The sequence below is a fragment of the Rhineura floridana genome, chromosome 3 (genome assembly GCF_030035675.1).
Source record: "Rhineura floridana isolate rRhiFlo1 chromosome 3, rRhiFlo1.hap2, whole genome shotgun sequence".
Taxonomy (NCBI): Eukaryota; Metazoa; Chordata; class Lepidosauria; order Squamata; family Rhineuridae; genus Rhineura; species Rhineura floridana.
The window spans coordinates 209,517,733-209,533,720 of NC_084482.1; the positions used below are offsets into that span (position 1 = coordinate 209,517,733).

Below are 15,988 nucleotides of genomic sequence, written 5' to 3' on the forward strand. Positions count from 1 at the left end.
TGCACGGGGGAGGGGTAAAAAGCCAGTCCCCATACTAGATGTTTACTACCTCTGGTATAGATGTGGAGAAGCGTACAAATTTATTAGTAGTGGGGAAAATGGCAATTGCCATATATCGGAAGAAGAATGAATGAAGATTAGTGAATGAAGATCATTGGCAGCATAGAAGTGTGAATTTAAAAAGAGAGAGAGAGGTCATTTGGTGGCAGAGCATGTCATTACTATGCAGAAGACCCCAAATTCAATCCCAAACTTCTCCAGCTAAAGCAGGGATGGGGAACTTCCAGATCACGGGCCACATTTGGCCCACCAGGCCTTCCCACTTGGCCTGCGTAGGGCCGTTTTCCTTAAACCACCCCAACTGCCCTACACCTGATATCATATGTGAAGTCAGGTGTGTTGGGAGTAAAGCACCAACACATGTTATACATGCCCTGAACCAGTGGCGTGTGATAGACAGAAAGGCAATCTATTCTCCCCTCTGCTGATTCCTCCTCTAAAGTGTTTTTTGTTTTTGCAGGCTTTGCCCCCCCATCCTCCCTTATCTTCCTGTCTTTGTTCTCAGTTAGCAGTGTACAAGCTGCATGGCTGCTTCACCATGTAGTAATAAACCTTAAGGTGTTTTATTCCTACAGCTACCAGTTTTAACAGACCAGTTATTTCTGCACTCCACTGCAGTATCAAAAAACTCTAACAAGCTGTAGGGCAGGTACCAACGTGGCTCTAAAGGAACAATTGGGAGCTTAAAGGAGCACCTCTCCCCACCTGAACCAACCCAGACTCTGCGTTCATCATCTGAGGCCCATTTCTGTGTGCCCCCACTGAGGGAGGTAGGGTGAGCAGCGACATGAGAATGGGCCTTCTCCGTGGTGGCTCCCCAGTTGTGGAATGCTCTCCCCAGAGAGGCAGCCTTGGCCCAATCACTATCTATTTTAAAGCGCCAGATAAAAATATTTTTATTCACCCAGGCCATTGGAGCTTAATTCTCTGCACATTTTTTCATGGGTTGAGTTGCATTTGCTCTCTGATGCACATTATTGTGAGTATTTTAGGTAGCTTTGATTTTTGTGTTGATATTTATTTTTCATGTTTGTTTTTGTAAGTTGCTTTGAGGTTTTTTTAAAAGGCAGTCTAATAATAGTGTTGTTTTAATGTGTTTTAAAGTTTGTTTTATGATGTCTTAAAGTTTTTGGTGCTTTTGTTTGCTGCCCTGGGCTCATGCTGGGAGGAAGGGCGGGATATAAATAAAATAAAATAATGAACCCCCAATTGTTCCTTTCCTGGAGCAAGGCGTGCTCCCACTTTCCATCAGTTGACAGACTGTAGGTGTGCGCCTTGCTCCAATAGCACCAAGCACCTTGCACAAAAAGCATGCTAAGACAGAGCTTTTCCCCTTTGTTCTGTTTTAAGAGCGATTTCGATGCAAACCACTTGGTGCTACTGGAGCAGCAAAGCCCCTTGTGCTGCAGTTCCCAGAGCCTGGGAGCTGCTATCCAACAGATTTTGACAGAACAACCCACCAGTGAATCATTATGACCTCAGTTGATTGACAGGTGGGTTGTCCTGCCACCTGTCGAAAGTTGGTCCGCAGGGGTGGGGACAGAGAAGGATCTGGCCTGTTGGACCAAAAAGGTTCCTCAGCCCTGAGCAAAAGGATCTTGGAAGGAGCCCTTGGATGCGCTGGGAACGAGGGCTTGGAGAGAAGGTGCCAGTCAGAGCAGACAGTGTTGGATTAGATGGGCCAATGTTTATAGCAAGACTGTTCCATCAGGCTTCCAGGGAAGGACCATAGTTCAGTGGTAGAACTTCTTGGTCCCAGGTTCAATCCCTGGCATCTCCAGTTTAGGGCTGGGAGGGACTCCCCATCTGAAACCCTCAAAAATAAATTAATTAATAAACTGCTGCCAGTCACCGTGTAGACAATAGTGAGCTACACAGCCAATGGTATGACTCAGTACAAGGCAGCCTTCTATCTTCCTGTATTCTATGATGACTCTGATCTGTTTTTCGGATTCCTGCTTATTGTGGCTCTTCTGTGTTTCCTGCAGATGGTTTTTAAAAAGTTGCTTTGATTATGTTATGGCTTTAATAGTTTGTACCGACGTCTGAACACTGTTAGCCAGCAGGTGGATTTCTGTTAAGTGACAATGCAGGATATCCACGTTTTAATCAATAAACAGATACATCCTGCTAGACTGGAAGACGGGGATCTGAGGCACTGATATATCAGGGTTCTGCAAGAAAATGCTACAATATAGTTTCTAAATACATATTATCGCCCACTAGAAAGTCTTACCAAGAGAGGCGACAAGCTGATAATTCTCCTCCATGACTTCCCAATGCAGTGCTCTCTGGTCAGGATCCAGCAGAGCCCACTCTTTCTGCGTGAAAAACACAGCCACCTCCTCAAAGGACACGGGACCCTGGAAGAAAAAGAAACATTTGCCTCTTTGGAGATCGTATTTAAGTTATCTGCTAGCAAAATCAGAAGACTCATTAAGGAAAGGCATCTGGAAATGATCCCGTATGCTTTAAACTTTTTTGTGTGTGTCACATTCACAGCCTTATTGTAGGCAGCTTTGCCAGAAGCAAAGAAAACTGCTCAGGCCCAGGACACCAAGACACTTAGGCTGCCTCCAGCCTCTCTCCCCCCACTGATCCTTCCCTCTACCTGATCCGGTGCTACAGCAGCTGCTTCCCCTCCACCACATGGAAGAGACGGCTGAGGAGGTCTTGCTGGCATCATTCCATCACCTGTGAGAGACAAAGGTGGTGGGAAGCCATTAGCGACCCTATGAAACTGAGGTTATCATACTTTGGACACATAATGAGAAGGCATGATTCACTAGAAAAGACAATAATGCTGGGGAAAACAGAAGGGAGTAGAAAAAGAGGAAGGGCAAACAAGAGATGGATTGAGTCCATAAACAAAGTCAAGGCTTCTCCCAAAGAATCCTGGCAACCGTAGTTGTTAAGGGGGCACAGTGTTGTTCGAAGACCTCTGTTCCCTTCACAGTGCTACAATTCTCACAGTTTAACAATTAATCCCACTTTCCCAGGGAACTCTGGGTACTGTAGCCCTTGGAGGGGAATAGGGGCTCTCCTAACAACTCTCAGAACCCTTCACAAACTACACTTGCTTTTAAAGCTGCTTTTTAAATATGTTTTTAAGACTTTTGTTTTAGTATGTTTTTAAATTTTTCTTTTTAAGATGTTTTAAGGTGCTTTTAGTGTTTTTGTCTGATGCCCTGGGTTCCTTCCGGGAGTAACGGTGGGATAAAAATTTAATAAACAAATAAATAAGTAAATAAAATAAAATACAGTAGGGCCCCACTCATACGGCGGGTTACATTGCAGACCCCTGCCTAAAATAAAAACCTGCCAAAAAGTGGAACTCATTCAACAGAATGGCGCCCGATGCCCGAAAAACGCCGTAAAAGCAGAACAAGCGCCGTATGAGTGGGGCCTTACTCTAATTGAAAGCCGCTGTATTAGGGGGCTGCTGAAAAGCAGGCTGCTGAAAAGCCGGGCCCTACTGTATATACACTTCCCAGGATTCTTTGGGGGAAGCCATGATTGTTTAAAGTGCATTTAAATGTAGAGACACATGTCTAGGTACGCATGGGCATGACAAAATGTCTCATCCATTCTGTGCAGTTTGAACGTTTAGAGCCATTTTACATTTCAGGTGTGTGTAAACATGCCTCTCCCCATTTGGGGCCTTGGCAACAAATCAATGTGTCAGCCTCCTTGTATAAAATCACTGTGCTGATTACTGAAAACAAAAGGATCCCGTGGATTTCTTCTATAATACCTGGGGGGAGACCAAGTTGAAGGGCATGCCCCATTCATCCTTACCCAGCAAGAGGCTATCTCCATTGCTCTCCTGGGCACTCCCTCTTCTCAGGGTATTCTCTCCAGTGTCTGGTAGAGCTTCCACTGCCTCAAGTAAATTAGTGGCCGCTTCTGAAAACAGACCCTTTACCTGAAACAGGGCAGGTGGGGAAAGGTTAGAAAAGGAGTGTTAGAGGCAAAGGCTTATGGAGTTTGGGACATTTTCAGAAAAAGCTTGAAAATTACAGAGGGCTTTTGGAGACCCTCGCTCACATGCTTGTCTGATGATAATCAGCAGGGTGAAGCTCTCTCACCTGCTGATCTTCCTGCTTCTTCTCCTCTGCCTGGCTCAGGAGGAAACCTTCGGCCAGGGCCACCGCCTGGGAACTGCTCTCCGCTCCACACTCCCTCACCCAGCTCGCCATCTCCGGTGGGAGGACAGCCAGGAACTGCTCCAGGATCACCAAGTCCAGGATCTGGTTCTTGGTGTGCTGCTCTGGCTTCAGCCACTGACAGCAAAGATGGTGGAGTTGGCTGCAAACCTCTCGGGGCCCCTCAGCCTCCGGGTAGCGGAACTGCCTGAAACGCACATCTGAGCCAAAGGTCTCCTGATCTGGGATCTCCAGCACTGTTTCCCTCCAGAATTCCCCACTGCTCTCAGCCTGGGCGATATGGCCGAAACGTTGTTGGTGTCCTTCTGAGCCAAGAGTGTCCTCACTTCGGATCTTCTGCATGGCTCTTCCCCAGAATTCCCTGCTGCTCCCAATCTCAGTGGCTTCAGGGCATCTTATTCTTTCAGGGCCAGCTGGGTCTTGCTCTTCCATCTTCGATCTGTGCTCCATGGGAGCCCCCTGCTTGTCCTTCTTCCAGTGTCTGTTTCAAGGCAAAGATGGTCCTGACTAAGACACTTCCAAGACCTGTAAAGCCAAGACAATGTCTTGTCAGAGAATTATTACTTATTGTTGGGGTGGGGAGATTTTCCCTGAGCAAATATGGATGTTTGGCTAGCAAACAGGTCTGCTCCCAGAAGGCAAAGCAGGTGACTCAAACAGATGATGGAGGCCGGAGAGAGAGTCCTCTGTGTGAGGGCTGTGGACTGAAGACGTCAGTCTGGTTTTTGGTTGGGGGTGGGGTGGGGTGGGAGGCAAAAGATGATAAACATAAATAGAACAATTTCACAAGGAAAACATACTAAAAACAGTTTAAAACATTCCAAAACACAATTATGATTAAAGACTTTCTCAAACACAGTTAAAAATGTTGTAACACAGAGTTAAAAGATTCTAAAACATAACTTAAAAACATTCTTTATATGAGTGATCATCAGGAACAGCCCCCTTCAGCCATCAAAATGCTTGGGTGAGCAGGAACGTTTTCAAATTCCTCCAGAAAATTAATAGTGATGGAGATACAGGCACCTCACTGGGCGGGGCATTCCACAAACAGGGAGCCAACACTGAAAAGGTCCTGCCATTGGTTGGAGCCAACCAGGCAGTGCTTGGTTGCAGAACCCTTCTCAGAAATCCCTCTCTCGGCCTTCCACTGAGCCCTTATTCCTTCTTTACCCAAGGCCTCTCATCAGGGCTTTTCTCTATTATTATTATTATTTTATTATTATTATTATTAGACACGATTCGCTAGAAAAGACAATAACGCTTGGAAAAACAGCAGGGAGTAGAAAAAGAGGAAGGCCAAACAAGAGATGGATTGATTCCATACAGGAAGCCACAGACCTTATAAGATCTGAACAGGGTGGTTCATGACAAGATGCTCTTGGAGGTCGCTGATTCATAAGGTCGCCATAAGTCGAAATCGACTTGACGGCACATAACAACACCCTAAGCACAAAAACAATAATGCAACAACCACCCCATACAGCCCCAGGAAGCTTTGGCAGCACCCTAACAACCAACAGTATCACCTCAGCCTATCAAAAAGTCTGAGGAAAAAAGGTACTGAAATCAACCAAAGCGCACAAACTTCGTCGCTTTCAATCAGGGTCTCTCGCCTTTGATTTAAGTTTTCTGTCGTTATCCCCTTAGCCTATCAGCAAGCCTGGGGGAAAAAAAGATGCTCCCCAGCCGCGCAAGCTCCCCGGCTTTCCATCTGCACCTCTTCCCTTTGGGGGCAAGTCTTCCGCCACGCGCGTTGCGTTCCACGGCGAGCGACCCCCTCCACGCGTCACCGGCAGCACGTCTGAAAGCGTGCCCACGCGTCTCCGCCGGGCACCGGATGAAGGGGAGGGGGCGCAAATTCGAATCCTAGAACAATGGATGAAGCGATCACATCCATCGACGCCGCACTGCAGAACTCCACCCCCTCACTCACACACGCACCGGCTGCACATCAAAGGCCGAGGGGGAGGAAGAACCTCCGATCCCTGATGTGGGTGGGGGGATGGGAGGGCCGGAGCGATCCTGGATAGATCAGGGGAACAGGCCGCCTCTTAATGGGGCGGAATCTGGCTCGCCCTTCTCAGACCCCCCCCCCCACACGGGCTGACGACGCCCTTTTCCCTCATGCTTGCCATTGCAGTGTCGGAATCTCTCCACCCACCCCCCCCCGGAATCTCCTAGCCACCTCCTCCTTCTCCTCCCTTTTCTGCATTGCGGATCCTCCCCTGCAGCCTTGGGGATCCGGGGGAGGGGGTGGACTCACCAGATCCCAGAAGGGTCCCCCCTGCCCGGTTGCAGAAATTGGGAGACACGGGCTCTCCTCCAGGGAAAGATCCGGGCAGGAGGGGGTCGGGGGGAGGAAACCCATTTGCTCTGAAGGGCCCCACCACTACCACCTTCGCCCCCACCCCATTTCCCCTCCTGTCTAGGAATCCAGCTCCGTTCATTTTAACCCCTGGAAGATCAAGCTGCAGGAGGCTCTCTCTCTTTCAAACACAAGCGAATGCTCCCAGTCCTAGCTTTTGGACACCCAGTGGACGCAGACGCATAAAATTTAGTCAGTGAATCAAAGAACATGAATTCAGACTGGAAGGCGCTGAAACACTGATTGATGATGATGGACTGCCTTCAAGTCGATCCCGACTTATGGCGACCCTACGAATAGGGTTTTCATGGTAAGCGGTATTCAGAGGGGGTCTGACTTCCTCTGAGGCTGAGAGGCAGTGACTGGCCCAAGGTCACCCAGTGAGCTCCGTGGCTGTTAGGGGATCCGAACCCTGGTCTCCCAGGTCCTAGTCCAACACCTTAACCACTACACCACACTGGCTCTCGAAACACTGATTAGAGGGATGCAATTTTTGGTGAAATTGAGTAGAAACAGTGCACAGGAATATAGGAATCAGACCATTGTTCCATCTAGTTCAGTATTGTCTGCACTGACTGGCAGCGGCTCTCCAGGGTTTCAGTCAGGAGTCTCTCCCAGCTCTAAATGGAGATGCTGCTGGGGATTGAACTTTGGACTGTCTGCATTGAAGGCAGATGCTCTGCTACTGTGCTACACCCCTTCTCCAAAGAAATGCATAGGGCAAGTTACACAACCATTCCTAGGATTATTACAAACCACCAGTCTTTGAAAAACTTCTAAAAATCTCCCTGTCCACTGTGATGTCTGGTCCTCTGTTACCTTCATTATTTTTTTCGCTACAGCAGGGCATGGATCATAAGCAGCAGTTTTTAATTTTAATTTGCTTTTTTAAGTAGATTGTGAAAAGCTATGGAATGCATTAAAAGAAATAGGGGTGCCACAGCATTTGATTGTCCTGATGCACAACCTATACTCTGGATAAGAAGATACTGTAAGGACAGAATATGGAGAAACCAATTGGTTCCCCATTGGAAAGGGTGTGAGAGAGGGGTGTATTTTATTTATGTATTTATTTATTTGATTGATATCCCGCCCTTCCTCCCAGCAGGAGCCCAGGGTGGCTCACCCTATTTGTTATCACCCTATCTGTTTAATCTATGCACAGAACATATCATACGGAAAGCAGGATCGGACCAAGATGGAGGTGTGAAAATTGGAGGGAGAAATATCAATAATTTAAGATATGCAGACAATACCATACTACTTGCAGAATCCTGTAATGATTTGAAACTAATGCTGATGAAAGTTAAAGAGGAAAGCACAAAAGCAGGACTACAGCTGAACGTTAAGAAGACTAAAGTAATGACAACAGAAGATTTATGTAACTTTAAAGTCGACAACAAGGATATTGAACTCGTCAAGGATTATCAATACCTTGGCACAGTCATTAACCAAAATGGAGACAATAGTCAACAAATCAGAAGGCGGCTAGGACTGGGGAGGGCAGCTATGACAGAACTAGAAAAGGTCCTCAAATGCAAAGATCCATCACTGAACACCAAAGTCAGGATCATTCAGACCATGGTATTCCCAATCTCTATGTATGGATGTGAGAGTTGGACAGTGGCAAAAGCGGGTAAGATAAAAATCAACTCATTTGAAATGTGGTGTTGGAGGAGAGCTTTGTGCATACCATGGATCGCGAAAAAAGACAAATAATTGGGTGTTAGAATAAATTAAACCAGAACTGTCACTAGAAGCTAAAATGATGAAACTGAGGTTATCATACTTTGGACACCTAATGAGAAGACATGATTCACTAGAAAAGACAATGCTGGGAAAAACAGAAGGAAGTAGAAAAAGAGGAAGGCCAAACAAGAGATGGATTGATTCCATAAAGGAAGCCACAGACCTGAAATTACAAGATCTGAACAGGGTGGTTCATGACAGATGCTATTGGAGGTCGTTGATTCACCAGGTCACCATAAGTTGTAATCGACTTGAAGGAACATAACAACAAAGTAACTTGTGGAAATGCCTTTTCTGTGTTCACTTCCTATGTTTATTTGTTTGAACAACTTTCTCCTCAAATCCAAATGTGAGGGCTTCCACGTACAAGCCATTTGAATGAAAAAATGAACACTCAGGAATAATTCCTTTAAAATGCCCCGTTTTAAAGGCTAAAAAAGAATGTCTGGGGGGCGATGAGGAGTGGAGCCAGATTTATTTTGCGGGGGAGGGGAGAGAAACAGAGAATAAACCCCCAAAGTCCCCTTTCAGGATGTGAGGCCTTCTTCCTCCAGGCCACATGCAAAACACAGCCCCCAAAGGCCATTGCACCACCTTCCCCTGTGAGCCCCCATCCCTCAGCTCTCTGCCATGGGGGTGCAGATATGGCAGGAGTCCCCAAAAGCCTCCTCCCCCAGACCAAATGGTAAAAGGCCTGGAGTGAGTTTTGTTCTGCTGCTAAAATAGGGTTGCCAGGTTCAGGGCCTGAGACTGATCCTGTATCTTTAGAAGAGAAAGTCAGCCAAGTGCAGGTGCTCTTGCAACTCAGTAATGGGAAAAACCACAAGGTGGAATTCTCCCTTCCCCCTGCATACCTTTTAAAGATACAGAAGACCTCTTGGTTGCCAGGCCCAGCCTCCAAGAGGTATTCTGTAGTTGTGCAGGGGGAAGGGAGAATTCCACCTTGTAGTTTTTCTCATTATAGCATTGCAAGAACACCTGCACTTGGCTTTCTCTTCTCCTAAAGATACAGGATCAGCCTCAGGCCCTGAGCCTGGCAACCCTATGCTAAAACCATCCAGTTCATCAAACATCAGAATTCTTCTAACCCCCTCTCCTTATTTATTATTACATTTGTATCCCACCTTTTCTCCAAGGAGCGCAAGGTGGCATACGTAGTTCTATCCCCCCCCCAGCTCCATTTTATCCATGCAACCACCCTGTGAGGTAGGTTAGGCTGAGAGGCAGTGGCTGGTACAAGATCACCCAGTGAGCTTCATGGCCAAGTGAGGATATGAACTCTAGTCGCCCAGGTCCCAGCCCGACACTCTAACCACCGCACTGAATACATTGATGTCCTGCTACCTCCAGCATCCGTTCTTCAGCACCCACATTTCCAGCGCCATTCAAGCAGGACTAGTATTGTGTTGCTGGGAAAATGTCCTTATACCCGTTGCTCTCCTTTGAACTACTCTGGTCATAAGTGCCACCTTATTCATGTAATAAGAGCAAAAGTGGTTGTGCAAGTGTCCTGGAATGAAATTGGAGGTGTGCATGACAAAAGTGATCCCTCTTCATGCAGAACATTTTGAGTTTAAAATGTCCTGACACTGGTCACAGCCAGGGCCGGATTAAGCTGAGGAGGACCCCTAGGCTGATTCTGAGCCGCCCGCCGTCCCGTCCCATCCCCACCGCTTCACCTACTTTTCTGCCTTTTTTGCAGCTGCACACACTGCGCATGCAGGTTTGCCATCAATCAAGATGGCAGCCGAGGTTTCCCTAAGGGGCTGAAGCCTCTGCCGCCATCTTGGTTCATGGCAGCAATGCGCACGTGTAGCACGCATGTGTGCCATCAACCAAGATGGCGGCAGAGGCTTCAGCCCCTTAGGGAAACCTCGGCCGCCATCTTGACTGATGGCAAACCGCAAAAAACAGCAGAGAAAAAGGTAAGTGAAGCGGGGGGATTGCGGGTGGTTTGGAAGCTCTTGTCCCACGATCTGCAGCTCCTGTCCTGCTTCAGCGGATCGTAGGCCCCCAAGAGCTCCGGACTCCTAGGCTTCAGCCTACTAAGCCTAATAGATAATCCGGCCCTGGTCACAGCCACACATACGCCTAAAGCATATGGCTTTCCCCAAAGAATCCTGGGAACTGCAGTTTTACCCCTAGCAGAGCTACAATTCCCATAACCCTTAACAAACTAGACTTCCCAGGATTCTTGGGGGGAAGCCATGTGCTTTAAACGTGTGTGAAGTGTGCTTTAAATGTATGGTGTGGATGTGACCTTAGCTACCTTGCTTTCTTCATTCGCTATTCTTTCCCTTTTCCTGGGTTGTGTATTCCTGCTTTTGACCGCTGGACTTTATTAATATTTATAAACCACTGGATTATAAAAAACAAACAAACCCTTTAAACCGTTTACAAAAAACGTATCGATAAAACAGTTAAAAACAAGTAATTAAAACATTTTAAAAACAACAGAGATAAGAGAAAAATCAACTCATTTGAAAGGTGGTGTTGGAGGAGAGCTTTGTGCATACCATGGACTGCAAAAAAGACAAATAATTGGGTGTCAGAACAAATTAAACCAGAACTGTCACTAGAAGCGAAAATGATGAAACTGAGGTTATCATACTTTGCCACATAATGAGAAGACATGATTCATTAGAAAAGACAATAATGCTTGGAAAAACAGAAGGGAGTAGAAAAAGAGGAAGGCCAGACAAGAGATGAATTGATTCCATAAAGGAAGCCACAGACCTGAACTTACAAGATCTGAACAGGGTGGTTCATGACAGATGCTCTTGGAGGTCACTGATTCATAGGGTCGCCATAAGTCGTAGTCGACTTGGAGGCACATAACAACAACAGATAAAAAAAATTAAGACCCGAGTGGAAGCTCACTCTCTCCTCCCACAGCTTCCGGCAAATGGTATTCGGAAACATACTGCCTCTGACTGTGAAGGCAGAGCATAGCCATCACGGCAAGTAGCCTCTGATAGCCTTTTTCTCCATGAATTTGTCTCTTTTAAAGCCGTCCAAGTTGGTGGCCATCCTGGCCTCTTGTGGTAGCAAATTCCATCGTTTAATTATGCGCTGTGTGAAGAAGTACTTTGTCTGTCCTGAAATCTGAATTCATTTCTGAAACCAGCAGACATATCACAGGAAATTTACATTTCTGAGGAGGGGCGGGGAGATCTTTATTGTTTTCTCACTCTGTAGTTCAATTTTACCTCCTTTCCTGCTCCCCTTCTCCCCCTTTCCATTCCCCTCAGGCCATATTCATCAGGGCAGGCAGCCCTTCTGTACGGGAGCCACTTGGATCCCATTCTTACCAGACTGCAGCCACTGTAAATTGACTGGGGAATCTAAGATGGCTGCTGCCTACTGAGGACGGAGGCTTAGTGGTCTGAAGCATCACTTTCTGCTCAAGTGAACAAGGCCAGGGAAGGCAGGGGTAGCTCTGTGGCAGAAGCCCTGTGGCACCTGGAGCTCAGTATTTCTTACAAAGTATTGGTTAATGTAAGGGAAGGAACATTTTTAAGGGTTTTATTCAACCCAGTTCTACTCAGAGAAGACTCATTGAAATTAATGAACCTAAGTTAGTCATGTCCATTAACTGCAATGGGTCTCCTCAGAACAGGACTAGCATTGGATGCAATACTATGTTTTTCCCCCCTTAGAACATAACACTAACATGGCTCCTTCAGTGGCACTCATTTATAACGGCCTTCCTGCCTGGGTACTGCCAAGATGTTACAGACTACAAATTCCATAAGCCTATCAAGGGAGGAAAAAGACTTGTAGTCTGAAATTATCTGGAGGGCACCAGTTTGGGGAAGGCAGACTGATACAGTGACTCTCGTAGGTGGGTTCTCCAATCTGAAATAGGAGTTATACTGTGACAGAATCTTATTCCGTATCCCACCCACTTTTATAGTCCCTCCCGTGTGAATCCTTTGATCAGAAGTGAGAAGTATGTTATTACTGAAGCTCTCTCCACACTCCAAGCATCGAATAGGTTTTCCCAAGTGTGAATTCTTTTTACATGAAATTAAGTCTTTTCTTGAAACAGAAAGTCTTTTCATATTCCATTTATATGGTTTTCTCTCTCCTGTGAATCCTTTGGTGAGTGGCAAGATGTGTCTTTTGAGAGAAGCGTTTCCCACATTCCATGCATTGATAGGGTTTCTCCCCTGTGTGAATTCTTTGATGAGAAGTGAAACCTGACTTATGCGTGAAGCTCTTTCCACACTCCAAGCATTGATACGGTTTCTCCCTTGTATGAATTCTTTCATGGTAAGAGAGGTTGCACTTCTTTGTGAAGCTCTTTCCACATGCCGAGCATTTATACAGTTTTTCTCCTGTATGGATCCTTTTATGGGTAATATGGTCAGAACTGTAACGAAAGCTCTTTCCACATTCCAAGCATTGATATGGTTTCTCCCCTGTGTGGATTCTTTGATGAAGGTGGAGGTCTGTGCTTCTAGAGAAGTTCTTTCCGCACTCCAGGCATTTATATGGCTTCTCCCCTGTGTGGATTCTTTGATGACGACGGAGGCTTGTGCTTCTAGTGAACTTATTTCCACACTCCAAACATTGATACGGTTTCTCCCCTGTGTGGATTCTTTGATGGAAAATGAGATCTGTTTTCTCACTGAAGCTCTTTCCACATTCTAAACATTGATACGGTTTCTCCCCTGTGTGAATTCTCTGATGACGATGGAGGCTTATGCTTCTAGTGAAGTTCCTTCCGCACTCCATGCATTTATATGGTTTATCCCCTGTGTGAAATATTTGATGGAACATGACATATGTGCTCTCACTGAAGCTCTTTCTGTATTCTAAGCAGTTGGATGTTTTCACACCTGTGCTGATTTTGCAGTGCGCAGTGAAAGTTTTCCAATCCATATGGTATTGACATGTTTCCTTTCTTCCATCCCGTTTTTGCATGGCCGTTTCATGGTAGTTACTGCCTTGAGAAGAAGAGGATTTATTCCTGCTCCTCTGATCTGCTTCAGTTGTCCTTCTCTGCTGTTTCCTCTTTTTATGGATTTCCCTTTCTGGCAACAATACTTCTCTGTAATTTTTGGTTTGCCATTTGTCACCTTCCACCACGAAGGCAGGAAACTGATGAGAGCCTGAAGAAGAAACAGAGTCTCAAATCACTGATTAACCCAAAATACACACACAGGCAGATATCTTTAAGGGTTAAAAGCAGCATTTTGCTTATCTCCAACCTTAGCACTGTGACACCCCTCTTGTTTTTTTTACTTATCTCTATCTTAGCACTGTGGTGCTTTCCACTAAAATTGGAGATAAGACATCCCATATCCTCAGTCTTAGCACAATGGTGCTTCGATTGGACATAGCAGGTGATTGGCAGATGAGTCAAAACTGCTTCATGGGCCAGGTGGAGAGGTCCTGAAGGCCTAATTAGGCCCACAGGTCAGATAATCCCCATCACTATCATTAAGGAAGAAATGATAAGACTTAGATGAGAGGCAACTGCATCCCTTGCCTGGCAACGCTATAGGTTGTTGGAATTAGACTGTGGAGACCTGGGTTCATGCTCAGACCTGAACTTTATTGGGTTATCTTGGGTCAATCACAGTCTTTTCCAGCCTAGTCTACCTCACAGGGTTGTTGAGCACGTCAATGTAACAAGCACATACATTCTCTTAAGAACATAAGAAGAGTCTGCTGGCATCCTATTCTCACTGTGGCCAACCAGATGCCCCTCTGAACTGGGAGGAGTGATGGAAGGATACAAATTAGAGAATGAAATAGGAGTGGGCCTCAGATAGTGCTAAATGCAATGTCTGTGTAATTCATGGGGAAATGAGGATTTCACGTGTTGAATCTCTAATTTGAAGGAGTGGTTCATGCAGCATCAGAGTCATTTTACAGGATCTTAGCTGCAGCTATAATGTAGCAATTAACATGATTATATTCAGGCTCAAGCTCCATTTCTTAAGAAATGTCACTTTTTATCAATATTTGGAAAGACAGATTTGGCAATGACATAAAAACTCCCTTCATTACAAGTTATAGTCCTAACGAATCCCATTAAATACGTACTCTATTTTTCCCCACCCTTTTCCCCCCTTGACTTTTTTGTGTGTGTATATCTATGCTGATTTTTGTATGGATTTTAAAATAACTATTTTTTCTTTAAAGGGAAGGGCAAATCATTCAGTGGCAGGGCAAGTCATTCTTATGCAGATGATCCCCAAGCTCATACCCTGACTTCTCCAGCTAAAGGATCTTGGCAGGAGCCCTTGGACATCCTGGGTATGAGACCTAGGAGAAAGGCTGCCAGTCATACCACACAGTGCTCAACTAGATGGCCCAACCTACTTGTGGATTTTTGTTACACAGAAAGGTGAGATGTAAATGTTTTCATCAATACAAACAAATTAAGGTGCAATCACTAGAAAAGACAATAATGCTGGGAAAAACAGAAGGGAGTAGAAAAAGAAGGCCAAACAAGAGATGGATTGATTCCACAAAGGAAGCCACAGACCTGAACTTACAAGATCTGAACAGGGTGGTTCACGACAGATGCTCTTGGAGGTCGCTGATTCATACGGTTGCCATAAGTCATAATTGACATGAAGGCAATATTACAGGACAACAACAACATGGTGCAATCCTGACCTACACCAGTCAGGATCAGTAGCCCCATTTCTTGGATCGGCATAGGAACCCGCAGAGACTTGCCTGGCCCCACCCCCTACTTTTTCTGGGTTTTAAACTTGACACTCCCATTGGTAGGTTCCATCCATCCGTGCTTCTGGTGGTCGAAGTGGGGACCTCCACAGCAGTGCATCCTGCCCACAAGCAGAACCTGGCACAGCCAGGATTTGCTTCAGGAAGAGATTCCTCTGTCTCATCCAATCCCCCTCCAGCATGGCAGATTGGGGGTTTGGATTGCTGTGCCCATCCTACTAGACAGGAAGTAGAAAGGAACGTGAGGTGTTGAAGTTTAGGATATGTGCAAAAAATGCTATATGCAATTATTCTTTGATTTATTTGTCCTGTAATATTTGAGTGTGTGCAAGATATATGATCCCTAAAGGGATATCATCACCCACTAGAGAAACAGTGAGACATACCGAGAGAGGCCAGGATCCCCCAATTCTCCTCCATGACTTCCTTGCGCAGAGCTCTCTGGTCAGAATCCAGCAGAGCCCACTCTTCCTCCGTGAAATACACAGCCACATCCTCAAAGGATACGGGACCCTAAAATAAAAAATAAATAAATTTCCTCCTCATAAATAGTATAAACATTATCTATTAGCAACGAGGGGCCAGGATACCTTATTAACTGCCTGAGCCTCATCACTGAGATCATACAGAGGAGAGCTCTTAGTTTTCGCCCATGTTGCAGAGGCCCATCTGGCCTAAATCAGAAGTCGGGCCTTTTATTTTGCTGGCGGTCGCAAAAGACAATTGAATTTTGGAATGTGGAATATACAGACATTGCTGGACAATACAGATAGTGAACGTCCTGAATGCAGAACTGCCATCATTGCGAGGGAGTTGAGACGTTTTAATATTGACATAGCAGCACTCCAAGAAACTCGAAGAGCAGGAGAAGGACAACTGAAGGAAGAAAAAGGAGGTTGTACCTTCTTCTGGAAAGGACTGCCTGAGCAAGAACGAC

At 45.8% G+C, this 15,988-nt stretch overlaps 2 protein-coding genes across 2 annotated transcripts in view; both read right to left on the bottom strand.

Moving 5' to 3' along the window:
* The window catches only part of LOC133378920 (uncharacterized), a 56,388-nt gene extending 50,039 nt beyond the window's left edge, over window positions 1–6,349 (bottom strand). Inside the window, exons 1-5 of the mRNA XM_061613533.1 lie at window positions 5,947–6,349; window positions 4,149–4,751; window positions 3,859–3,985; window positions 2,672–2,754; window positions 2,297–2,423 (exon numbers count right to left, since the gene is read on the bottom strand). Coding sequence (XP_061469517.1) covers window positions 2,297–2,423; window positions 2,672–2,754; window positions 3,859–3,985; window positions 4,149–4,676 — 865 coding nt within the window. The 5' untranslated portion in view covers window positions 4,677–4,751; window positions 5,947–6,349. The remainder of the gene's footprint in view (window positions 1–2,296; window positions 2,424–2,671; window positions 2,755–3,858; window positions 3,986–4,148; window positions 4,752–5,946) is intronic.
* Window positions 6,350–10,763: 4,414 nt separating this feature from the next.
* LOC133378921 (zinc finger protein 93-like) overlaps window positions 10,764–15,988 on the bottom strand; it is a 28,076-nt gene continuing 22,851 nt past the window's right edge. Inside the window, exons 11-12 of the mRNA XM_061613534.1 lie at window positions 15,438–15,564; window positions 10,764–13,460 (exon numbers count right to left, since the gene is read on the bottom strand). Coding sequence (XP_061469518.1) covers window positions 12,415–13,460; window positions 15,438–15,564 — 1,173 coding nt within the window. The 3' untranslated portion in view covers window positions 10,764–12,414. The remainder of the gene's footprint in view (window positions 13,461–15,437; window positions 15,565–15,988) is intronic.